General features: G+C 45.3%; 1 protein-coding gene across 1 annotated transcript in view; it reads right to left on the minus strand.

Annotated features, from left to right (window-relative positions):
- SMYD3 (SET and MYND domain containing 3) overlaps nucleotides 1–25,918 on the minus strand; it is a 758,734-nt gene that overhangs the window by 108,887 nt on the left and 623,929 nt on the right. The window contains exon 9 of the mRNA XM_017953214.3: nucleotides 2,318–2,405. Coding sequence (XP_017808703.3) covers nucleotides 2,318–2,405 — 88 coding nt within the window. The remainder of the gene's footprint in view (nucleotides 1–2,317; nucleotides 2,406–25,918) is intronic.

The raw sequence follows: 25,918 nt of genomic DNA on the forward strand, positions 1-25,918 counted from the left end.
ACTCAACTCATTGAGACTCAGACTGTCAGTCCACAGAGTCTGTATCCACTTGCTCATATTACTCTACTGCTTAAAAAATCATTGCACAGCCCCCTTTCACCTATGAAGTCTAATCTGTGCATGGCAGTTAAGGCCGTGCCACCTTCCCCTCCTCTCATACTGCACAGTCGGCAGCTTCTCAGCAGCAGTGCATGTTCTGTGCATCTGAACACGTCATCCCTTGTGTTGGACGCCTCTTCTCTTGGTTGGCCTGGTGAACTCCCACTAATCCTCCCAGATGCAGCTCACTGGTCACCTCCTCTGTGAAATCTTTCAACTTCCCAGAGTTGACTATTGTGTCTTTGACGCCGCTGTAAGTCTAGATCTTTACCAAAATATGTATTAATGGACATTTTACTACCCCGCTATGCAGGAGAGTAGTGAATGCAGGGCTGTGTTTTCTAACTTCTGTCTGAACCATCAGGTGAATGATGACCGGCAAGGTACTCAGCATACAGTCTGTTTTCAGTAAAACCTTGTACGGTTGAAACTGAACTCTGGCTGGGTTATCCGTGGGCCCCAATACCATGGCCAGGGCCCAAACAGAACGAGTCTACTCCTCTGCACATAAAAAGCTCTTTGAGCCCATGAACAGGGGCCTCCTGTTCCAGAGTGGACTGTCTTCCCAGTATCTTCTATCTCATCATAGACAGGGCTTCAAATCCCTCCTTAATTTCAGTTCCACCCCTCAAACCAGTTGTTTTAATACTTCCTACCTCAAACTGAATAGAAAATTCTAGAAATAATCGGACCAATACTATCATCTTCTAATCAGTATTAATGCAGCCCAAGATCACAGTAGTAAGATGATATTATACTCTTAAATGTTGTTAAATTTTGCTGTTTACTAAAGCCCTAATTTATTTTCACATGTTCTTATGCGTATTTACATATTTGAACTTTTTGATCCAAATAGAAATTGTATATATGTTCTTGTTATAGTTCATCTCTTTAAAACTTGGACACCATTTAAACATTTAGGGATCTTTTGAAGTCTTTTTTTCTTTTGAGATACAGATTCTATCATCCTCCCTCTGTTATCCTCCCCATCTACGTCACTTTGGAGATTTCATAAACCTGTCCTCAGTATCTTTGTTCAAGGTATGGAATTATGAATTAAAGAGGACCGAGATGGAACAACAACGCTCCAGAATGACACTGAATCATTCAACATCATTTTTTCAGTGTAGCTATTCAGTCAGTTTTGCTAACATCTAACGTAAGTTTCTTGACTACTTTTCACCAAATCCCTTTCTGAAGTCTTGATACAAACATTACCAAAGAAAGCCACGTCTCTGGATTCACTCGCTCTTGGAGAAACCCTGCAGCATCATGATGATCACTGCTTCCTTTTCCATTCCTTAGTAACCAGTCCGAGATTCTTTGCCAAGACTGCTAATCAGCTCAGAGGGCTATCAACTCAAAATTATGTCCTTCACCTTTACAACTGGAGACCTCCCTCTACCTCCCTCTCTAGCTCTTTACAACTCTTTAAATAGCATCATCAGCAAATTGGAAACGTTCTTAGTGCCTGGGATGTAATTTACCCCAAAGTCTCTGAATGACCTTTTGCAGTCTTTTCATCCACCTTGATCTCTTCCTTCGTGCCTGCTGTCTCCCTTCATCGCAGCTTTGCTCCAGGGAACTCCTCTACCAGGAGCGGCCTCCCTCTCAGCCTCGGCCTATCCAAATCCTGCCCCGACTCAGGCTATCTTTTGCACCGTAAAACATCCGTGGAGCCTTCCCCATTGACCTTCATCCTACCTGATCTCTCCTTACTCTGAACTTTGGCCCACCTGTGGTCATTACTATTCACGCCGAGAAAATGTGTCGTGCAGCAAATCCCCGCTGCCACTGTAGTCATGCCTGGTTTAATACGAAGCTTCTGGGTCTGAGGGTCAATGGCACTGAATGACAAGGACTCTGAGCTATTCTTTCCTGGAGATGTACGTGGTTATGGGAGAAGATAATTGAGGAATTTATCACCTTTTACACGTAAAGAGACTAATACTTACTTTCCCACTACTATTGGGCCATGAGTGTTGATTATTACCTAAAGGTAGTGAGTTATTATTCATGCTGATCTTGCCACGATCTTCCTTGTCATTACTCAAACCGCTGACCGGGGTTGGGGGTGCGGCCTGTGACCATGGAACAGAGTGAAAACCACTGGCTCATGGAGAGGTCAAACCCTGCCTTTGGCCTCATTACCACAGGGCTTCAAGAAAACAAGAAAACAATCCCAACAGTCCAGCTCAACCCACAGGCGAAAGGATACTCCAGTGTGCCTTCAGTTCTTCAATTTTTTTCAGGGATTCTTGAACTTCCTTCCATACTTGCTCATCACCAGTTAGCATATCAGCATCCTGCTCAGGCCAGAAAAGGAAGACAAATAACCCAATTAGTAATACGCAAAGGACCCGAATAGACCTTTCTCCCAGATATACAAAAGGCCTGCAAGGCCATGAAAAGATGCTTGACATCATTTATCATCAGGGAAATATAAAGCAAAACCACAGTGAGATATTACTTGATACCCACTACCACGGCTATAGTCAAAAAGACAGGATAACAGCAAAGGCTGGTGAAGACGTGGAGAAACGGATACCCTCACACACTGCTCATGAGAACGCAAAATGGTAGCTTTGGAAAACACTCTGGAAGTTCCTCAAAGGGTTCAACGTAGAGTTTTCATATTACCAATTACAGTTACCATATTAACAATCCTACTCCTGGGTGTCTACCCAAGAGAAATGAACACATATGTTCAACAAAATTTGTTCACAAATATTCATAGCAGCGTTGTTCATAATAGGCAAAAAATGGAAACAACTCACAGGTCTATCAACTAACATGGTATATATCCAGACAATGGAACATGATTCCACAATCAAGTGCTGACACATGCTACAACATGGATGAACCTTGACTACGTTACACTGAGAAGCCAATCACAAAGACCACACGTATGACTCCATGGATATGACATGTCCAGAAGAGGCAAATCCAGAGACAGACAGTCGATCAGTGGTTGCCTAGGGCTAAGAGGACTGGAGGGAACTGGAGAGTCACTGCTAATGGGTAGGGGTTTCTCCAGGGGTGATAAAAATGCTCTAAAATGGACAACATGCTAGCTGCACAACACTGTAAAGAGACTGAAAACCACTGAACTGTACACTTCAACTGGGTGAATTTCATCACATGTGAATTATACCTCAATAAAGCTGATATTTTTAAAAAACAGAAGGGGAATAGGATAAATAGTTATTTGTTAGGAGACCTACAGCTAAAACCTTACTAAGAATAAAATACAACTACACCCATGTGAAGCAATTCTGACTCTTCCACCTAAACACAAAACCCCCAACACTGAAAAAATGCAGAAGAACATAAAATTATGAGCTACCACGTACGAAATGTCTGCCCTCCTATTTAGTAAGCAGGTCTTCTGTTTCCCGTTGGCCAGTGTACCTCTGGCATCTAGCACGGTGCCTGGCACATAGTAGTTGCTTAATCAGCACTTGTTGAGTGAATGACTGAAAACCACATGTGCGCACAATGCTGAAGGCTTTACTGATATTGTCTTATCTTCACACAGTTCTTTTATGGAAGATCATATCCCGTGGGGTAACACAGGCAGGGAGTGGGAGAAGTCTACCCTGGGTCAGGCAATGACTATTGTCTACAGAATACTGAAAAATAATAATAAAACCAATGAAAAGTACGTCTGATGGTTACTGCGTGCAACAATTCAGAGGTGAAATATTCTTCCCCCCAGGTCAGAGGGTGCCTAACATCTTTCTCCCTAATGTATCACTGATCCTACCCAGCTTATAGATGGCAAAACTGAGACTCAGTTAAGTGATTTTCCTGAAAATCACCAGCTTGGAACCAAAATTTCAACCCAGGTCTGTCTGATTCCAAAAGGCTATCTTCTTGGCAAATGTTACTCTGTTTACCACAGATGCTGCTATGGTCTTTTCAGCATGCTCAGCAAGTCCTGCTTCTTTAAAGTTTCACTAATAGGTAGCCACCAGCCAGGTGTGGCTATTTCAATTTCAATTAATTAAAACAATAAAAAACTCAGTTCCTCAGCTGCAGCAGCCACATTCCAAGAAGCTAACAGCCACATGTGGCTTTGGCGACCACACTGAACAACCGAGATACAGAACAGTTCACTATGTCACTGCAGAAAGTCCTGTGGGACATGCTGCTTTCAGGTGGCTTGTCAGAGGGTAAGCACTTTCATAAGACACTATTCGAAACCAGGTGTTCAATATCCATGAGACTGTCAACGGGTGTCAGGGACAAGAACCATCCTAGGAGGTTATATGAAAGCAGGGCCAGCGTGGGGGTGACATAAGGGTGAGGAAGGAGGGACTTTTTCATACTCTAGACATCTCCCTGGAGACTCTTACGTGCCCGTTGAAGGAGGCTTATACAACGACCCCATGAGAGCCACTGCCAGAGTCAGCCTGTGTTTCTGGGAAGAAGAAACATCACTCAAGTGCGCCAGGGCAGGAAAAAAAGGTTGGAGGGCACTACGAGCCGCAGAAAACAGATCCTGAGGCTCTCCTTCTCAGGCTGAGGCGTGGGTGTGTGGATGAGGAGAGGGGAGCACTTCTGTCTGTGTAACTCGGCTTTGCGGGCCTCTGTGTGTATGTGCTGTGCCTATGTGTGATATAGTAGAATGGTTTTTAAAAGGACACCATAGGTGCACTTTTTTTTTTTTTTTAAAGGAAATCCTAAATACATCCCTAGCTCTCTGTACACAGAGGACGGAGGAGATAAAATGCTCTTAAGACGGTAAACAACAGGCTAGGTGTGGTGGCTCATGCCTGTAATCCCAGCACTTTGGGAGGCTGAGACAGGAGGATCACCTGAGGTCAGGAGTTTGAGACCAGCCTGGCCAACATGACAAAACCTCGTCTCTACTAAAAATACAAAAACTAGCTGAGTCTGGTGGCGCGTGCCTGTAATCCCAGCTACTTGGAAGGCTGAGGCAGGAGAATTGCTCAAACCTGGGAGGTGGAGGTTGCAGTGAGCCGAGACCATGCCACTGCACTCCAGCCTGGACAACAGAGCAAGACTCCGCCTCAAGAAAAAAGAAAAAAAGAAGAAGAAGGTAAAACAACAGTCTCCCTCCGAATGCCTGCTCTAAGTCCATCGTCATCTCCTAAAAATCACCTCAGTCTCCTGTTCCAAAGCCTTCCGCAACTTCCCACGGCCTCCCAGATCAAGCTTACCCGTTAGATCTTGGCCGTCGTGGCCATTCCTGAGTGAATATTCCAGTTTTACATTTCACAACTGGCAGCTTAAACCCTAGACCTAAGCTTGCTAGTCTCTATGGTAAGCAGAATAATGGATCCCCAAAGATGTCCACGTCCTGCTCTCCAAAACCTGTGAATATGTTTGGTCACACTGCAAAGGGGAACTGAGTTGTAGACGAGATTAAGGTTGCTCATCAGCTGACCTTAAAATAGCTGAGAGTTCCCTGGACTTGCCCGGTGGGTCCAGTCTAATTACAAGGGTCCTTAGAAGTAGAAGAGGGAGGCAAACGAGGAGGTCGGGGGATATGCTGTGTAACCAGAGGCTGGCAAAGGCAAGGAACCCAGTCCCCTGGAGCTTCCAGAAAGGACAACAGCCATGCCCACACCTTGATTTTGGCCCACTGAGACTTGGGTCAGGCTTCCAGCCTACAGAACTCTAAAATAATCAATCGGAGCTGTTTTAAGATGCTGTATTTATGATCAATTGTTGCAGCAGCTATAGAAAATGTGGTCCCTGGCCGGGCGCGGTGGCTCAAACCTGTAATCCCAGCACTTTGGGAGGCCGAGACAGGTGGATCACGAGGTCAGGAGATCGAGACCATCCTGGCTAACACGGTGAAACCCCGTCTCTACTAAAAATACAAAAAATTAGCCGGGCGAGGTGGCGGGCGCCTGTAGTCCCAGCTGCTCAGGAGGCTGAGGCAGGAGAATGGTGTAAACCCAGGAGGCGGAGCTTGCAGTGAGCTGAGATCCGGCCACTGCACTCCAGCCTGGGGGACAGAGCGAGACTCTGTCTCAAAAAAAAAAAGAAAAAAAAAAGAAGAAAAGAAAATGTGGTCCCTAACATACCTTCCGCTCTTCTGGCCACTGGGGCTGTTTGTGCCTGGCCCTCTCTGTACCTGAAATTAGTCAGTCAGATCACTCATTTATTCCATTAACACTTACTGAGTACCTAACCAGGCACTGTTCTAGGCAGTGGGGATAGAGCAGTACATAAATCAGATAATCATCATGTTCACACTGAAGAGGCAGGGTGGAACACACAGTAAGAGAAGATACACACCTGCGCGCACACACACGCACACACACACATTTTGTTGGGGGAAAAACAGGGAAGAGGCATGGGGAATATTGGCACCAAGGAGTTCATTTTAAACAGCATGATTGGGGCAGGTCTCACTAAGATGGTATTTGAGTAAAGCTCTAAAGGAGGTGGAGGTGTAGGAGACAGGAGTTCCACGGAGCAGGGAGGGCAAGTGCAGAGGCAGAAGAATGCCTGAATATTCCAGGAACAATAGAGGCCAGTGTGGCCAGAGTTTGTGGACTGCAGTGTGTGTGCATGTCCTGTCTTCCCCACTTAATCGTCAACTCTTTAGAGCTGAATATAGGTCTTCTTCTTCTTTGATCCGGCCTCTCCCAAATATCCAGCACGTAACCAACGCTCTGCTGAATGTCTCTAGAATGGATCTGGAGGAAGTGAACTGACTTGGTAATGATTTGATGTCTCTGGTGTTTATTCCAGTTATTCCTCACTACATCTTTGAAAGGCATCAATACCTGTAAATTTACAAATGAGGCGCAAGATAGTCCTGAAGGTTACATAATTGGTCCAAATGTCCTCCTACCCCTGATTACCAGAGGTAGGATTCAAACCCAGGTCTGGCTGGCTCCAGTGCCCATTGTCTTTCTACTACCTTCATGCTTAAATTTTGTTTGTTTCTCTCCTGGACTTGCTTAAAAGGTGAAACTCATGTCTGAGTTAATACATTCAAAGTATCTTCACCCATGTTTCCTAAGCTCTTCCTAGTACTAGCACTTTAAAGAGGAGAGTAAAATCCTCCAACAAAGAACCCACAGCAGATCTCGTATTCTTCTACCAAGCAGGGTGAGACCACAGCCTAGGGCAGAACAATTTCATATGGGAATTATAGTCACAACTACATTTGCCACCAGTGAACATAATCTGATTAGCTGTTCTTTCAGGTTGACCCTAAGCCTTTATTTGCTTAACAGAAGAGCAAGCAGGCTTTGAAACTGCTCCTAAACATTTAGAAACGATACCTCTGAGAGCATTTTACCCTGGAGCTAGACAAAGTCACACTCACGAACAGCTATCACCTCCCTGCAGTGTTCCACTACGGTGACTGCCTCTCAGGTTCCAGCTTCCCCTGACCCTACCCATCCACTGTGGCTGCTACTCACAATTACGTCTACACTGGGTCTGTCTCATCTCCCCTCTCTCCACCCCGGGCCGGAGGAAAACGTTCAGTTGCACAGGTGTATCAATAGGGCATGTGTACAGAAACAGAAAAACTACTTAGGGAAGCATAATTTAAATCTTCTACTTTTCTGATTTGCAAATAGGAGAGTAAATTACTATGTTTTTTATCACAGTCCCTGAGGTATAAAATTAGTAAATTTATATCCTTATTTTCATTATTTCTTATCCAAACGCAAGGACACTTGATATAATTCAGGTCAAAGTTATTCAGGAAAACAAAAATCTCTTTGAATTTTACTTTTACCGCGTAAAAGGAGCTTGAATGGGTGAGTCCTGACATTTTTTTTTAGGGGATAGAAATACTCATTTTACATTCATTTAAACATCAAATATACTATTGCTGAATTTTCTACAAATGCTAAAAAGAATTCAGCCTAGAAGCAGAAGGATTCCTAAGAAAGTTGGCTTTCCTGGGAAATGACTGAGAGAATTAAGAACCTGCTGGTTCCAGCACTGGTGGCATCTCTGCCCTGACCCACTGCATGACCCCGGACAAACCTTCCTTCTCCTGGCGCTCAGCTTCCTCGCCTGAGAAGGAGCAGCTGGTCTAGGTGGCCACTGTGGAACCACGCTAGTGATCGCAGCAGTGCAGAGCCAGTCTAGCTCCACCTCCGGCCCTCAGCTTCCTCGCCTGAGAAGGAGCAGCTGGTCTAGGTGGCCGCTATGGAACCACTCTAGTGATCGCAGCAGTGCAGAGCCAGTCTAGCTCCACCTCCGGCGACCACTCTTTTGCACAGCCCCAGAGAAGTCCTTCAATTTAAACAGTACAATCGTGGAGATAGTTCATTTCAGGCAGAACTGTGCTGCTGTTCTCAGGTAAGAACGAGTCTCATTTCTCCATTCTCTCTCTGACCGCACAAGACCCTTGAACACTGCCATCCCGATTCACTCACCCCGTTCTCTCCCCTCACAGCTCCACCCCAAAATCCTACCCACGCCCGTCTCTGACTGCACTGCACCCACTCTTCCAGCTAAAATCGCTGTCCTGTGGCTTCTGTCAGGACTCGGAACGTGGTTTCCGCCGTTTCCTCGGCTCACCACTCCATTTAACTCTCTGGCTTTCTTCCCGTTTGTCCTTTTGGGACACAGCCCCTGAGGTCGTCTATCAGGAAACCTTCTCTGGTTCTGCCTTCTGGGTTAGCCTGGCCCTCCAGGCCCCTCTGCACACTCCCTAGCCCTGAGCTGACATGAATGATCTCCTGGGCTGCCTCCCAGGTATCCTGGGAAGGCCCTGAGGGGCCGGGACCTCATCACAGCTGTATTCCCAGTGCCCGCAAGGTAAATCACTCAGTAGATATTTGGTGATGGAGTGAATGAGAAGTGGGTCTTCCACAACCCATGGGTGACAGTATCACAAGAATAAAATACCTCAACTCCACCACGACAAAGGGAATCCCAACCAAGACAACAGGTTGTTCTTTTCACAGCACACGTCTACCTTGACTCTAATATTACCACACTAAGATCAGATACGTTTCCACTGCAGCTGTGCGTATTTGTCAACTACTATAGCTGGCATTGGTCATCTTTTAGAGGCTAAGTGTGACACCCTCCCCCAGTGTAGGAAACCCCACGCTGACTCCGGACCCAGGCTTTCTGACAGTCGCATCAAGGGTTATTTGGGGGAGTGGGCTCGGTTACCTCTCCTGGCTTCTACCTCAAACACCATCCTGAGTCTCTAACAGCGCTCTTGGCCCAGAGGTCCCTGGCTCCATCTATCCCTGGATGAATCAGTGAGGCCACCTACATTCCTTCATCCATAGCTGCTGAATCAATACCCTGGGATCATTTCCTTCACTGTAAAAATAGGTACCAGATGATATGAGATCATCTCACCACCACATAAAAGGGTATCACTCAACACGGTTATATTCAATTGGCCAGACACTTCCTTTGGGTTTCAGAGTAGGAATTTTACCTGCCAGATACCAGTAGTCGCTGTGAATAACAAAGATACGTTTCTTCCATAGGGAAAGTTTGAAGTCCAGCCAGGCTAGCTGAGTATAAACTCGGGAAAGTGGCCACTGGCTCTGTCAGGTTAAACATCACACCAATCCACCCAGACCCACCTTGCAGCTCGAACACTCGAACAGATGTGTTCACTTAGCTTACAAGCGTTTGATGTTGCAACTTACGCTGGGCCAATTTCAGATGGTTCTCATTAAAAAGAAGAGGAACAGCAGAAAGGTAATCTGCTTCCCAGTACTTCCTGTTATCCAGGACTCATACAAACTCTAATTAGCTTGAAAAGAGATGGCGTACAGGATGGAAAATAAAATTAATTAACACTTATAAACTTTTCCAGTAATTCAATAATTCGTGTCTTAAAAGGAAGAAAGGTTTTTAGTTTTTAAAGTAGAATGAGGTTCAAATACATTGTCTGCACTCAGGAGAGAGATTGGAAAGTCCTGAAATTCAAAATTATGAGGTAATTTGCAGTGTCTTTGACTGAGGTAGTCTGGTTGGGGCAATATACTGGGACTAGATTAATATACATCATTCAAGAACCTTTATGATTAACAGAAAACATCTTTGCTGGAACCAATTTCCACCTCCTTTGGCAAAAACAACTGAAAGCAGTTCAGATGTAACTGGAGGGGAAAACTGTCTCTTGATAAAGTGGAAAAATAGTGGCTAAAAATAGAGCATTCACTGTATCAACTACAGACCAGGCAGCCGGCATTATGGGCTGAGGAATAAGGAAAAGGAAGGAGTGTTCTCAGGTGGAAGCACGATCAAATTGCAGTATGTTCTAATTAGCAATTAATCAGCAAATGTACACAATGATTAACAGAACTTAGTGAAAAAGAATGCCGGGCTTGGAACCATAAGATGTGGAACTGAATCCCTACTGCATATCCCTGCTGCATAGCTGTGTAGTCTTGGCAAGTCCTTCAACTGTCCTGAGGCCGAATTTCTTCAGTGGCAACAATTTTCTAAGGAGATGCACCTTCTCATCCTTTCCTCTGCACCCTCTAGAGTTCCTTATATCCTAAATGTCACAGTGGCCCGAGTTTTCAATCCCCAGCCAACAGGAGGCTGACTAGAGTCAGCTGTGTTTGGTGGGAAGGAAAAAAACGGTGGAGGAGGGAGCACATTACAACGTAATCAAGAACCAACTATGCTGTGGCCCCACATCTCTGCACATCCCAATCCCTTTGCCGGGAAGGCTCTTCCTCAACGTAGTCATCCAAGCAAACTTCTCTGATCCAACACAAACCACACCAGACAGCCTCTGACATCCACAGGCACAATCCCTGCGCACCTTCCACTGGCTTTCACGATGCGTGCTCTGCTGCCTGACGGCAGTGAGTGTAACTGTGATGCAGACGAAAAGCATGTCCTCCAGATGCTGTCATCAGTCCACAGATGAAGTAAAATTGGCTTTGAAAGGTTATTTTTTCATCTGTTTCATGAAATTGTGGGATCTCAGTGCCTTTAACAGATGTCCGCAAGCAGGACGTAGCAGGGCTTTGAATTCTGAGTCCAAGCAGCTGCTTGCATCCTCGCAAGAGCCCAAAGTTCCCGCCTCCTGCTGCTTCACCCACCTCCCTGAGCCGGCCGACCCCAGGGTGGATGTCCTCCTCTCAGATGAGACGGCCGTCTCCCGTCGGGCAGCCCTGTCACTCCCTTGGATCCAACTGAGGAGCACTTGGGCAATCAGGGGCTGTGAACCCAGTCCAAACACAAATGCTCGTGGCGAGGAGAGAAATTCATGCAACAGCTGAAGCCACTGGCAGCTCTGTTCCATTCCACTTTACATTCCCACCGTCGCTGCCACCATTTGCCAAATGCCCATTTAGCTTTAGATCTCAGGCAGAAACAGGGCTCTCCTGCAACTACACATTTCTGCAAAGCCACACATTCAAACCAACTGCAGTTTCAAGGTTCAGTCTCCAGCTACACAGAATTGCCAGAAGGAAGGGAATATTCCCTTTGTGGCTTCTGGGAAAGGGACCACAGCCTTGAAGGCAGGAAGTCAGAACTTCTAGAACCACAAAAGGCCTTTTCCAGCTACACAGAATTGCCAAAAGGAAGGGAATATTCCCTTTGTGGCTTCTGGGAAAGGGGCCACAGCCGTGAAGGTAGGAAGTCAGAACATCTAGAACCACAAAAGGCCTTTTCCAGCTACAGCCTCAACACCTCCCCTCCCTTTGTGTGGGGTGTTCCCATCCCAGTGAATAAAACTGCTTCTCAGAGAAGTAAGCTCATGTGCTTACATAAAATCAAGTCAACCTGGAGAGAATAAAAACAGTATCTACACATTGAGGGCAGTTTGAAAGCCTACCTCTGTCAGTGGTGCTTGCTAAAAATGAGACTTTTGTAGAAAAGCCTTTTGTAGAAAACTAGCATGATGGGCTGATATACAAGGGCAGTTAAACACACATGAATACTTTTAGGAAGGAGACACTTGCTTGCACCCTCCCCCATACTGGAAAGATACGTTCCTGATATAATAACATATAATGGGGATTGGATGATGCAGAGGGCTATGAGCTCCACTTGCAAGTGTATATTCGGACAAATTCTTTTCACATCTGTAGAGAGACTACCAAATGGACGGCTTAGGCTGCTGTAAGGCCATACTCACGACTCCTACCAAAGTCCTGCCAATACTGTTGTGTAAACACTACCAGGTGGGAGGTTTGAGATTCTAGGAAAAATGCAAAGATTTTGTGAGAAAACTGTTCTCCTGACAATAGCCATTAAGATAAAGTACATCTCCAAATTTCTGGGTAAGTTTTGTTGTAATGAAGACCAAAGCCGTAGCCCTCATCTCCTTTAATCTGCCAAATCTCCATCTTTTATATTTTCTTCTTTGGGGACAGATGCTCTCATTCTCCTCTGCAAACAGTTAAAAATGCTTTAAGCTGCAGCAGAACAGATTCAAGTGAGGTTTAAGGGGCAGGGTCCTGATAGCAAAGGTTAGGATAACCTAGATGTGGTCACTCCAGAGACATTCAAACATAGCATGAATGATAGCTCGACTTGGGTTCTGTGCTGCTGGCATGTAAGACTGTGTGACAGGCAGCACTATGAACATGGAACTAAGGAGGCCGGACCTGGTCCCAGCTCTGCCACTGGCCAGCTGTGAGGCCTGGAGTCTAACAGTGCCTCCTGGCTCAGCTTGCCCAGGTGAGAACTTCGTCAGGGTTACCATCGAGATGGAAACGAATCCTTCCACTCCATTAGTTGCCTATGTCTAAAGTGTATGTTGTCCATGAAAAGAGACCTGAAATTCTGATAGGAGAGTTGCTGGGGTTTGTGATTGTGCAACAAATTGTAAACCCCTTTGTTCTGATTTGTACCTCCTTCCCTCTATTTTAAACTGAGTTTTCTCATATATAAACAACCCCAGCCATAGCACAGAGTCTACAGGACCAAAGACAACACTCAACATGGTGCTACCTTCTGCCAAACCAAGAATTTAACAATGGTTACTTAATTCACATATTCCCTCTAACATTTGTATGTATAATGATTACAGGCAATATTCCAAGCTTGGGTAAACATGGTATTTGCTTATCTGCTAAAGCAAGCACATCAGATTATTTCATCTGTGGTTCTGAATTAAAGGAATAGGTTAGCTGGGGTCCACAATGACAGCTTCATACAACGAGTCCCTGGGACACAAGTCTAGACATAGTTTTTTAGGAGGTAATCTTAGGGGTCATCTAAAGAAATGATTTAATTTGACATTAGAACCTTTCTCTTAACATCAGTTAATGGAGGGTTCCATAGCTTCCCCAAGTCTTCAGAGTTGGGCTGCAGAAATTACACAGTTTTACAAACACTTCATAAGGCAGCACTGAAATCCTCAGACCATGTGTCAAATAAGTCAGAAGTTCAAAAGAAACATATCACTGAGGGAAATAATTAATCTCTCAGCCTTTAAAAAAAAAAATCTAGAATTGTATTTTGTACCTCAGTGGAAAAAAAGCCAGTGTTCCTTCAATTATTCTAAAACAAACAAAAAATTCCATAGTCTGTGAATTAATCCATACAGAGATCTGTCCCTGGAAGCTGAAGGGGGGGTCACCCCAGAGGGCAATCACTTGGCCTAAAGGCCTGGTGAGGAGAACACTACTTTTGAAAGTTTGGGAGGAGACGGGGGTGACCAGATTCCATGGTACAGCTCTTTTGGCCCCCCCGCATATCCATGAGAGAGACTACACAGAATCACCAGGACTCAGATGCTCTTGCAAGCAACTTTGCGGCCCGTGGAAGTGAAGTGCCGGCAGACGGCACGGTGAGCCTCTTCCTGGCACGCCACCAACAGAAAGCACATGTCTGCGTTTTCGATTCCAGTAAACTCCAGGCTGGCCCTCAGCCAGAGGACCTCTTTGTAATGTCAAAGATAAAAGTACTGGCCGTGTTTGGCACCCTGCCTCCACCTCCATTCTCTTGTAACCCTCTCATAAACCAAGCATGCATTACTGTTAACAGAGTCTTCCAGACAAAGGTCTGATGGAGCTTCATAAACATTACCAGATGGCGATCAGACAGGTCCCTACTTCACAGGAAGAAAAGGAGGGACAGGGAGGGGCGAGGGATTCCACTCAGGACATGCTGGATATTATGGGGAAAGCTGGACACAGATACTCAGATACACACTCAGAGTACTCTCGCTACCAGAGAACTGCTCACTGAGCCACCCGAGTCGTGCACATCCTCCATTAGAACCTGGCATGTGGACATCAAACCTCAAATCTGTCCCCAACAGTATCGGTATCATCTTTGTATTGTTAGCTGATGAAGTTTCTAAATTTTGGATGTTCAAAATGGCTTTTTGGGTATACGAGATGATGTAATTCTTTCTTCTCATACCCCTAATATTCTTCCTCTTGCCCAAGGGCATGCGACGATGCCAGTCACAGAAGATTTAGGAAATGATTACCTTTTGATGAGTTTTTGTTTTCATTTTGTGTCACATTCATTGTGGGCCAAAATTATACAGCCCCAGCTGTTTGCCTTTACCATTTCTGTTTTACCCTCCATTGAACTTTGCAGACTGCTCTGAAAGTAAGATTTTTAAGGTTTCTAAATGCTTACCAACTCAAGGATTTCTTTTCTGGAGGTAAACAAAATTAAAAATCCCTCTTGCTCTGTGCAAGAACAAGGGGTACCCAGACCTTCATTCAGAGGACTTAACATGTGCAAGTCTCAGTTCTTCATTGCCAGTGGAAGCTGGATTGCTCAGGATGTGCTTTTTAAAATATATTTCAGAGGCTTTAATTCACTCCAGAGGGCTGCAGAGGGCTGACTTCCTCCCCCATGCTACCAAGAGTGCACAAACACACAGATACCCACAGACATGCCCACATACACACACATCCCAGGAATATGCTTTAAGGGATACTGAGGGCCCCGACTTTCCCTCAAACTGCAGACCTGTTGTTCCCCCAGCTTTGGCTCTCCTTTTTGCTGTCAGGGCCTAGTATGGTGGGTATATACTGAGAATCACGTGAAGAGCTGTTAAGAATACAGACCGGGTTCCATCAAGGCAAATGACAACAGCATCTCTTGGGGGCAGGCAGATATCGGTATCTTGTCTAAGCTCCCCAGGTGATTCCAATGCACAGTCTGGGCCAAGGACCATCAGCGTGGCCTTTGCTGCCTCGGCCGTCGCTCGGAATCTCTGCCATCGTGCTGCCGCTTCTCGTGCTGACGTGGGTAAGACTTGCTGCAACTACTGATGGTTTTGCTTTTCTTTTTCATTGTCTGCTCAATCTACAGTTCTGTCTCCCATGTTCTGTGCTTTTGCACAAATAGTTTATTTACAATAGCCACAAAAGTGACCAAGTCCGTGGCACTATGGGGAATAAATCTCGCACCCTTCAGGTGGTCTTTAGCTCCATAGATGACAACATCTCCCCAGTGCACCCCGGGGCAGGTATTGGATCTGAGAAGACACAGCTGAGATGTGGCCTCAGCTTACATTCCAGTGGCTGAAACGGCCAGATAAAAGTATCATTTCTAAATACCGCACGTGTTAACAGAGAGGTAAGCCCTGGGGCTATGGGAGCAGAGACAGAGCCCTTTGCCCAGCCAGGATTCAGGGAAAATGTCCTGAAGAAGAGGATGAGTGAGTCCAGGCTTGGAGGCTATGGAAGTATTAGCTGAGGGAAGAAGAGCAGGAAGGCCAGTCCAGAGAGAGAAAGAGGTCCATGGGGAGGCCACACTGGTGGGTGCTTCTGGTCTGCTCACACACGGCAGGGCGGTGCTGCGGAGACACGGAGGCACCCTGGCCCTCCGCTGCCCCACTGGGTCTGCAGTTACTTGCTGTTCAGAGGCTGCTTTTCCTGAGTTAGAGGCTCTTTCCGCCCTAAGCTGAAGGCCTTCTTCAGAATAAGCCCACAGACCCAAAAACAGAAAGCTGAATTAAACGGTTCATCGGGGGAAAGGGGCCAGAGCAAAGAACGAATTTGATCTCGTGTGGGCAACACGGAGACATGGGGAGATTTTTAAATATAATCACTGTGTTTTTCAAATATTTACCTGGAAAATACCCTGGCAGGTGGGAGGGACTGAAGGTGGAAGGCGTTAGGTAAATGTTTCAACAGTCCAGAAAGAGATGACATGAATCTGAATAAGGCGGTGGCCTTAGCAAGAGAGAGAGGAAGAGAGAGACTGAAGAGAAAAGGAACAATTCAAGAGAGTGTAACAAGATGATAACCTGGAAGTAAGTCTGTGGAGAGTACAGGAGGATTCCAGGACAACTGCCATGCATCTGGCTTCAGTGACTAAGCGCATGGCGAAGCCTTGTGGTGAGATGGGGAATGTAGAAAGTGTTTAGCAAAGGGACGGTCGCTGTTAGACATGCTAATATAAGACGTCTGCAGAGAACCCAGGTTGAGTTGCCCCAAAAGGAACGGGAAATATGAAACTAGACCCAGAAGACAAGCAAAAGTGAGAAGTGGCGATTTGGAAGTCAATGCCATGCAGGTAGAATCTGAAGATACAGGATAGAGGAAATCACCCGATCCAACAGGGCCCAAGCACTTCAGGGGCAAAGCGGGAGAAGGAAAGGAGGGCACAGAAACGAAAGGAGAGTCTTCCTAGGAGGAAGAAGGAAGGGACAGGGAGTGTGGAACTCAACAATGGCATCAATGGGGAACAGACTCAGAGGAGGCCACCGGATTTGAAATCAGGGGCTCATTGAGGACATCAGAGAGAGCGCGATTCAGGGAATGATGGTGAAAGTCCATCCCTGGGAGGTAAGAGAAAACAAACAGGGTCATTAAGTGTGCGGGCGACTCAAGGGGTTTCACAAATTAAAGAGGAAACAATGGTTAGACGCAAACGCTGAGCTGGGAAACGAGTTTGTTTCTTCTAACAGGAAAGTGTGGGGAGGTTTATGCCACAGGGAAGGAGTCAGTGGACACGGAGAGGCAGACCCCAACAGATGTGGCAGCGAGGGGGGCGAGGTCCACCAGGAGGCAGGGGGTGGGGTCAAGAGCACAGGTGGTGGAAGCGGGTGGTGGGGACATGGCTTTGGCAAGGAGGTCCCCATTTCCTCTAAGAGGAAGAGAGAGAGTGGGTGCAGATAAGTTGCGTCTGGAAGTCAGCAGGGTAGGAAGCTGGGATGGGCTTTATGCCTGATGGACCCTACTTTTTCCCTATCTACTGAAATCAAGAGACAACAGAGGCTTAGGAGGATGGGGCAGTGGTGAGGGTCTGGGAGTGCTATAGAGAACAGGTAAAGGGGCCAGCTGAGGACAACTTGGCCAGGAGGAAGCCCAGCTGAGAGAAGGCCAGGAGCAGCCCCAGCACCCCTCTGCAGGACCCTGTGATCATCACAGCACCACCGCATTACAGGGGCCTGAACCGCAGGAACACACTGTTGATGTCATCAGCGGCTGGAGACAGACAAGGCAGGGATGGCAGGAAGAGGGAGTTGAGCTTGTGAGTGGAAACAAACATGGATTCCGACAGAGAAAGAGGGGAAGCTGCCTAGGCTAAGATTTTCAAAAGAGTAATGCCCTTTTTCTCCAACTACACTTTGGCCTGTGAAACCAATTTGTGTTTGTTTGTTGTTTGACCTCCAGGAAGAGCAGTGTTATTTCTGTAATCTAGGTTTCGTGTTAACACATCTGAGAACTGCTTGCCCATCTCCCCATTTCCATTTTCAATGTAGCTGTAATCTTGATAATGAGGGCACAGTAGTAGTTAAACTACTGGAAACTATGAGTCTGTCAAGTGCTTGACAGTTGCTTAGGTTCGCATTTGCTTTATTCATTTCTAGCCTGCACAAGGTTCACGTTCTAGAACAAAATCTGAGCACACTGCTGACAAACAGCTGTTACGCATTTCCCAATAGGACAAGATGACCTACCTCACAGGGTTGGCCTAAGGGCTAAATGAGATAATATGCACAGTGCTGTGCATAGCAACTGGCTCACAGTAACCGCTCAACTCACGTGAGCTGTCCTGTTACAGAAGAGATGGACAGCAGGCAGCAGAACAGTGCCCCAGAGATGAGGAGTGTAAGAGGACAACGCTGAGTAACTGAGGTGATGAAGAACGCTTCAGTGCTCCCTGAGCAAACGAGAAAGCATGGAAGAGACAGAGTGGCTGCTCCGAGCGTGCGGGAAACATCAAGAGATCACAGAAAGCTACTCAATTCTTAGGGTTTTTCCTTTCTCCCCAAAGAAACTATTCTTCATCGGGAGAAAGCAGAATAGGAATTTTAGAAAAGCTCACGTGTTTGATTCCAGATGAACTATATTCCAGGATAGTGAAAGAACTTGGTAAATATGGTCATGAAACTATTCTTATTCCTCTCTGAAGAACTGAGAGAAAGGGAATGGCAGCAGAAGACCAGAGTGGCAGCAAATATGGTCTCAAGAAAATAAAAACAAAACTTTGTAATGGAAGTCTTCAAGCAGATAAGTCACTGTCTATCTCTGACCAACGCTTACTGAGAATTTTAAAACATGGTATTTCCTAGAGACAGCACAGGTGCGTTGCTGTACACACTGGAGACAGTGCGGTTGCTGTATACACCTCTGCTCTCTCTAGTGAATGCCATTCTTGCGCCTGCAGCACCAAGAACAAATCCTGCCAATCTGAACTCATTTAATTCCATGGAGATTATATAAGTATATGGGGTGAATATTACCAACACCATATTGTTCAATTTCAACAAGGATTTGTTAATATCTTCATTATAATATTCTGGGGGTAAGATAATGCGATCTGGTTAGGATAAGAAAGCATATATACTCTTGTTCAGCCTGGCTGGCTGAACAACCAACCATATCTTAGGATTAACTGATGTCAGGCTTGAATCACTCCTTGGTAGGAATCATTTTCCTTATTTTATAGACATGGGTGAGTTTCAGAGATGGCTAACTGCAGGCCAGATAACAACATCATTTACTGAGGATTTATTGTGCTAATCACTTTAAATGCTGTTATCTTATTTAATCATTTCAACAAAGTATCAGGTAAAAACCAGTCCAGTCCTTACAGAAGACAAGACTCCAGCTGAGAAAGATAGGTTAGCCTCCGCAAGTTCAAATAGCTAGAAAGTGGCAGAGAAGGACTTGAACTCCCAATTGTATAATTCAGAAACCTGACTGCTCTCTGCTACACCACACTGCCTCAAGTATTCAAGTACTTGAAGATGGGTAGGTGGGATAAGAAACCTATTTCCTCTTTATTGCTCCATGGGGCAGAACTAAGATCCTGATGTAAGTGGAAAGAGGTAGCTTTTAGTTCATGAAATTAATTAACTTTACAACCACAGTTGCCCAATAGTGGAACAATCTGCTCAAAAAGAATGTGGTGCGATCTCCACTAAAAATGTTCATAATGAGAATGGACACCCACCCAGGACCGACATCACGGAGTACAGAGACTCACCTAGGACCCAGGCGTCTGGGAGCCGCGGACACCCACCCAGGACAGGCGATCGCGAACCGCGGACACCCACCCAGGACAGGCGTCACCCGGGCGCGGGCCACCCACCCAGGACAGGCGTCACGAACACGGACACCCACACCCAGGACAGGCGTCACCCGAATTGCGGACACCCACCCAGGACAGACGTCACGGAGCACGGACACCCACCCAGGACAGACGTCACGGAGCACGGACACCCACCCAGGACAGATGTCACGGAGTACGGAGACCCACCCAGGACAGGCGTCCGCGAGGTATGGAGACCCACCCAGGACGGGCTCATCACGAGATGCGGACTGCCCACCCAGGACCAGGCGTCCCGCGAGATGCAGGGAGACCCACCCAGGACAGACGTCACGGAGCACGGAGACCCACCCAGGACAGATGTCACGGAGTATGGAGACCCACCCAGGACAGACGTCACGGAGTACGGAGACCCACCCAGGGCAGACTCATCACGGAGTACGGACACCCACCCAGGACAGAGCGTCCGCAGTGCGGACTTACCCAGGACAGGCGTCACGGAGCACAGACACCCACCCAGGACAGGCGTCAGCGAACGCGGAGACCCACCCAGGACAGGCGTCCGCGAACACGGAGACCCACCCGGGACAGGCGTCCTGAGGTATGGACACCCACCCAGGACAGACGTCGCGGAGCATGAGACCCACCCAGGACAGACACTGTCGGGGAGATACTTGCCCTGGGTGGGTGGGGCCTCTAAGGGCCCTTCCAATCCTGGGCTTATAGACCCTTATGAAATGATTCTTCTAAGTTTGTTAATTATAAAAATATACAGATCTCCAACAGGATAATGGGGATATTCATGCGTTTGACCAGATTAGAAAACTCACATATCTAAGTATACTACCAAACCAACACTGTGTTACTCAAGTCTGGTTTCATCAGCTCTGGAATGTGTGCGTTCTTAGAGGAGGAAAGAACACTGGGACACGAACCGCATGCAGAAAGGAATCGATCATGATGGTAATGAGAATATATATCCTGTCTTTCCAGGGGGTGGTTTGGTTTACATGTGAGTTTGCAGGTCTTGGAATGGGGAAATAAGATAGGCCCTACTCAGTATTACAAAGTGTTGGAGGAATAGAGGGCAAGAATATCCCTTCCTGACAGCCCATTGTTTAAACTACCATGAAACTGTTTTATGAGTAAAAAGTCATTTTGAAGCATCAAGTAATACAGATTTTTGGCATGTCCTATAGAGCTTAACTCAATGCTAGGCAAATAACAGTATTTATTCACATATTCACTCATGCAACACAAATGTATTAGGTACTGTATTAGGCACTGAGGACAAAATACAGAACAAGATTGATAGGGTCATTATTACTTTCCTAACAAGTAAGCAAATAAAAAAATGATACGTAACATTTGCTAGTGCAATAATGGATATAAAGACATTGCAGAAAATAACGAGGAGGGTAGCATCTGATTTTCACACGGTAGTCAAGGATCTCTCCCCAAGGAGGTAAGGTTGAAGCCTCAAGCTGAAGAACGATGATGAGCCAGGCAAGCACAAAGCTACAGAAGATAATTTTGGACAGAGGGAAGCCAAGTGCAAAGGGCCCAGGACAAGAAAGAGCTCGGCATGTTCCAGCCGTGAGCCTGAGCTGAGACTGGGAAGGTGAACGGGAGCCGGGCCACACAGGAGCCTGCTGGTCTGTTAGGGAGGCTGGATCTCCCCTCCTAAGAAAGTGGAAAGCTGCTCAAGAGCTACCTCCTGAAAACATTCTCTGGCTTTTGTGAGAAAACTAAATTCCAAGGCAACAGTGTGGAAACAGGCAGACTGCTTAGGGAGGCTCTTGCCGTAGTCCAGACCAGAGAGAACAGTGCTGAAGAAATACTCACAGGACTACACATGTTGCTGGAAGGGGAGAGAGGCAAGAAGTGACAACTGACCACTGTCAATCATGAGGTCTTGTCGTAGCCTCATTCTGGCATGCTGCTTGGGAAACACTGGCTGGATTGATTAACCCAACTGTGGTTGCCACAAACAGCAGCTGCTAAACCTTCTTCTGGTTTTCAACAAAAGTCCCCCATATATCTTATGTATTCTCAGCTCCCTAAGTCATCAAACCTTCATCTCATCTGAAAAGAGAGCCTATCTGTGGCTTGAATCACTACAATGAGCCAAAAATCCATTTATAACGTCGGGTAACAGTTCTAAATCTATTTGCAATCATGTGGGGGTGAGGGGTGTTGAAAGGAAAAAGCGAATGAAGTCTGAGAAACTAGCAATGAAGTCTCTCAGTCAACAATTTAATGACTACAAAAGAAAGAGAGAAATGCACTAGTGGACCCTTGGGCCCCAGTTCTTATTCAGTCACACATCTGTTCTGCAGTAGAATGAGGGAGTTAATTACTTTTCTATGACATGTATGTATTTTGTGAGACACTACATTGCACCAGTTAATAATGATCTACCTTCTGTTGACACAAAACGTTTAAATTAATAATAAAAAAAAAAAAACCTAAATGATATATCACATAGCAAAGCACACTTCACTGAAAGCCTGGATGGCAGGAGTAGTAATTTTCCTGGGTAGAAATAATTGAGATGAGCTTATGGTAGCATGAAAAGCTCAATCAATAAAGAGACTTGTATGGGCAAACTGTTTTCAAGAGTCACACTTTTTAGAAAGGGTGGGCTGTGCTTCGCTAAGAGCTAATAGAACAGCACTGTGATTGTTAGAGAAAGAAACTGAGACCAATGCCCAGTAATTGCCCATAATTGACAATATTAGTAATTTTCCATTTGAATCTGTCTGTTCAATCTTTAGGGTCAGAAAAGACAAATGTGAAAAGGGTATAAACAGTCCCTTGAAGCTCTATTAATACTAGAAACATCCTTGTGCTCTTCACTGAGTGTACCCTTGTCACTAGATACTAAACCAACTGCATTATGGAAACAATTTTTTCCAAACTGTGTAAGCAATATTAGATGACCTTGAAAAAATCAAGATAATATGTAAAGCAGGCTCCCAGCACAAAGATGGAAGACGTATTGTAAATAAACTTGACAAGAGTGTCTTGTTCAAGTCTCGAAACTGCCCAAAGAAAAGTCAAACCCACAACATCCGGTAATTATTTTGCTATTTTCCACTTATTTTGAGTTAAAGAACCAAAGTCTACCACTTTTCTTTCATTTTAAAATTTGTTCTCACTTCTTTCTTAAAAAACTAGGGGGAAAACCCCAAAACATCAGGACTGGAGTGAAGAAGTTTATTTCCTGTATAATAATTTGTTTCTTTTGGGGGTGCCAACACTAAAAGACTTTATTACTTCTTTCTGACCATTCAAGCCCCTGCTCTTCACTGTCCTTCATAGTTGAGAGCAGCCTTTACCCATGCAGGCCCACGGAGCATCATGAAAGGTCCATGGACCTGACACTGTAAGAATTGAAGTAGAACTCTAACAAGGTTAATCCTTTTCTAATTCTTGCCTGTTTTTGGCTTTTCAGGGAGCTTCAGATACTAGGGACTTCTTCTAGGTTATTGAGTACGTAGTAGATATTTAGTAAATGCTGGTTGATTGTCGTGGGAAGCAACCGATAAAGGTGAAAATGGCCAAAACTTAGAGTAGGTGATTTTTAAAAAAAAAGGCCAATTTTATAAAGTTTCATTATTTTTTTCCTTTGGTGGTAGGATGTCTAATATTTCTATTTAATCTCAAATATTAAATTTACACAGGGATATCCAGGTCAGAGGATTACAGAACTTGAGGACTAGGGAGCTTTTAAGGAACGCAGAGATCAGATGAAAAAGACTGTTCTTAGAAGACCCATACAAAACAAATGCCACTGTATCTTTTTACAAAAGCCCAGGTCAGTACATCGAATCCAAATACCTACAGCTGAAGTCTATTTCCCCTAATCTTAGTGAAGACTGAAAACTATAGATCTTCCTGACCATGATGCAGTGTGGTTGTCTGGGGTAAATACCCGAAGTTCATTGTCTCATGCCAGGGTAAATGAGGGTGCAGATACACAAAGTGATTTTTAGAACAGAGGTCTAATGGGCAAAAGAAAGAGAAAAGAGAATAAGGTCTCTCTTCTGCAGGGACAGAGGGGCACTGGAGTGGTCCTTCCGGTTTTGTGGTGAAATGCACCGGGGTTTTTATATACGACAAGCTTGAGGAGGCGGTGTCTGATTTACATAGGGCCTGAGAGATTGGTTGGACTGGGTGTGATGTTTGCATAGCACCTGAAGAAGCTGGCCATCCCACCATAATATTTTATTATGCAGGTCTTTATGTAGGAGGTAGCCATGTTGTCTGTTTCTTACTGTACACGTGATTGACAAAAGGGAAGATGGGGCTGCCTGAGAGGTGAAGCCAGCACGACTTCCTGGGTTCAGTAGGGACTTGGGAGAACCTTTCTGTCTAGCTAGAGCATTATAAATGCATCAATCAGCAATCTGTAAAAACGCACCAATCAGTGTTCTGTGTCTAGCTAAAGGATTGTAAACACACCAATCAGCACTCTGTAAAAACGCACCAATGAGCACTCTGTGTCTAGCTAAAGGATTGTAAACACACCAATCAGCACTCTGTGTCTAGCTAAAGGATTGTAAATGCACCAATCAGGACTCTGTAAAATGGAACAATCAGCACTCTGTAAAATGGACCAATCAGCAGGATATGGGTGGGGCCAAATAAGGGAATAAAAGCTGGCTACCTGAGCCAGCAGCGGCAACCCGCTTGAGTCCCCTTCCACACTGTGGAAGCTTTGTTCTTTCGATCTTCATAATAAACCCTGCTGCTGCTCACTCTTTGGGTCCACACTACCTTTACGAGCTGTAACACTCGATGCAAAGGTCTGTGGCTTCACTCCTGAAATCAGCGTGACCAGGAACCCACTGGGAGGAACAAGTAACTCTGGACGTGCCACCTTTAAGAGCTGTAACACTCACTGCAGAGGTCTGCAGCTTAAGTCCTGAAGTCAGCGAGACCACGAACCCACCAGGAGGAACAAACAACTCCAGACACGACACCTTTAAGAGCTGTAACACTCACTGCGAAGGTCTGCAGCTTCACTCCTTAAGTCAGCGAGACCACGAACCCACCAGAAGGAAGAAACTCTGGACACATCTGAACATCTGAAGGAACAAACTATGGACACACCACCTTTAAGAACTGTAACACTCACTGCGAGGGTCCATGCCTTCATTCTTGAAGTCAGCAAGATCAAGAACCCACCGGAAGGAACCAATTCTGGACACACCGCCATGCTGAACATACCTGGTGCCCAAGCAGCCTTTTCTTATTGGCACAGCTGCCAGCATGCATCCCTGCAAGTCTCCAGCTTGCTTGTCTAGGTCTGCAGCTCAATTTTACAGGCTGCTGTTTGTTAGAAAAGAAGTGATTTGGGGACTGCTTTTCATTAAAGGGAAAACCTTACCGAGGACTTCCTGACCCTCATTATCTGCCCAACTAATTTCTTTTTAACTCCTATATCAACCAGATAAGGCCCTCCCTTTCTCCTGCAGGCTGAAGAGGTTGCACATCCTTTATCTTTCCTTAGAGTCTTATTTTTCTACAGTGTTTCTCTATTGAGGTTCTCTCTGTCCCTTTTTAAGTTATGGGGCCACTATATAGTTATGAGGCAGCTGCATAAAAAAGCTCATGGTCTTCTGCTGAGCTGAAAGGCAATGATATAAAATTAAGGAGGTTAGTATTCACAATTTTTACAGTGATTTTAACTGACCTTATTCATAACATGAAGTAGTTGTAAAAAGTAGATATTCATTTAATATGATGTCAAACTAAGGCAATTTTCCTCATCCTCTGAGGCGGCTTGTTACTCCCATTGGAGTATTCACCCATGCTGAATGCAACCTAATTGTTTAGAAATAATTAACATGTTTTCATTTCAGTTGTAGAAAACATAATTTATTAATTGGCTGCTACTTTATGTTTTCCATTTTAAAAAGCACAATAAATAAGAAATTAGCATAAGAAGGTATTGAAAAAATGCCAAGATCGACTAAATTCTGAGAAAAGCAAGATGATTCCAAATTAAGGATGAGTAAATTTATTACATAAAGGAGTTTAATGACAAATGTGGAGACAACTGTTTTATGGGCCGTTAGCTACAGCTTTCAAATTTTAAATGTTATAGACAGGAAAGCATTATCAATGCTTTAATAATTCCAGGATTCTAATTTACATATCAAAACAAGAGAAAGAGAAACCCACATCTCTTCTTACTTGTTAGAGTTCTCAGGGTCTGAAAATGGCTTGTCAACAAAGGTTGAAAGAAGAGGAGGCAGAAGATATGCTGATGGCTGCAACTGAAGCAATACAGTATCCTAATTACCAGGAAGTACAGCTAGCTTAGAGACCATCACACCCTCGCCTCAGCAATTAATACCCAGTACAACTGGTAAATGTTCTAATCTTT

This window comes from Papio anubis, chromosome 1 (genome assembly GCF_008728515.1).
Source record: "Papio anubis isolate 15944 chromosome 1, Panubis1.0, whole genome shotgun sequence".
Taxonomy (NCBI): Eukaryota; Metazoa; Chordata; class Mammalia; order Primates; family Cercopithecidae; genus Papio; species Papio anubis.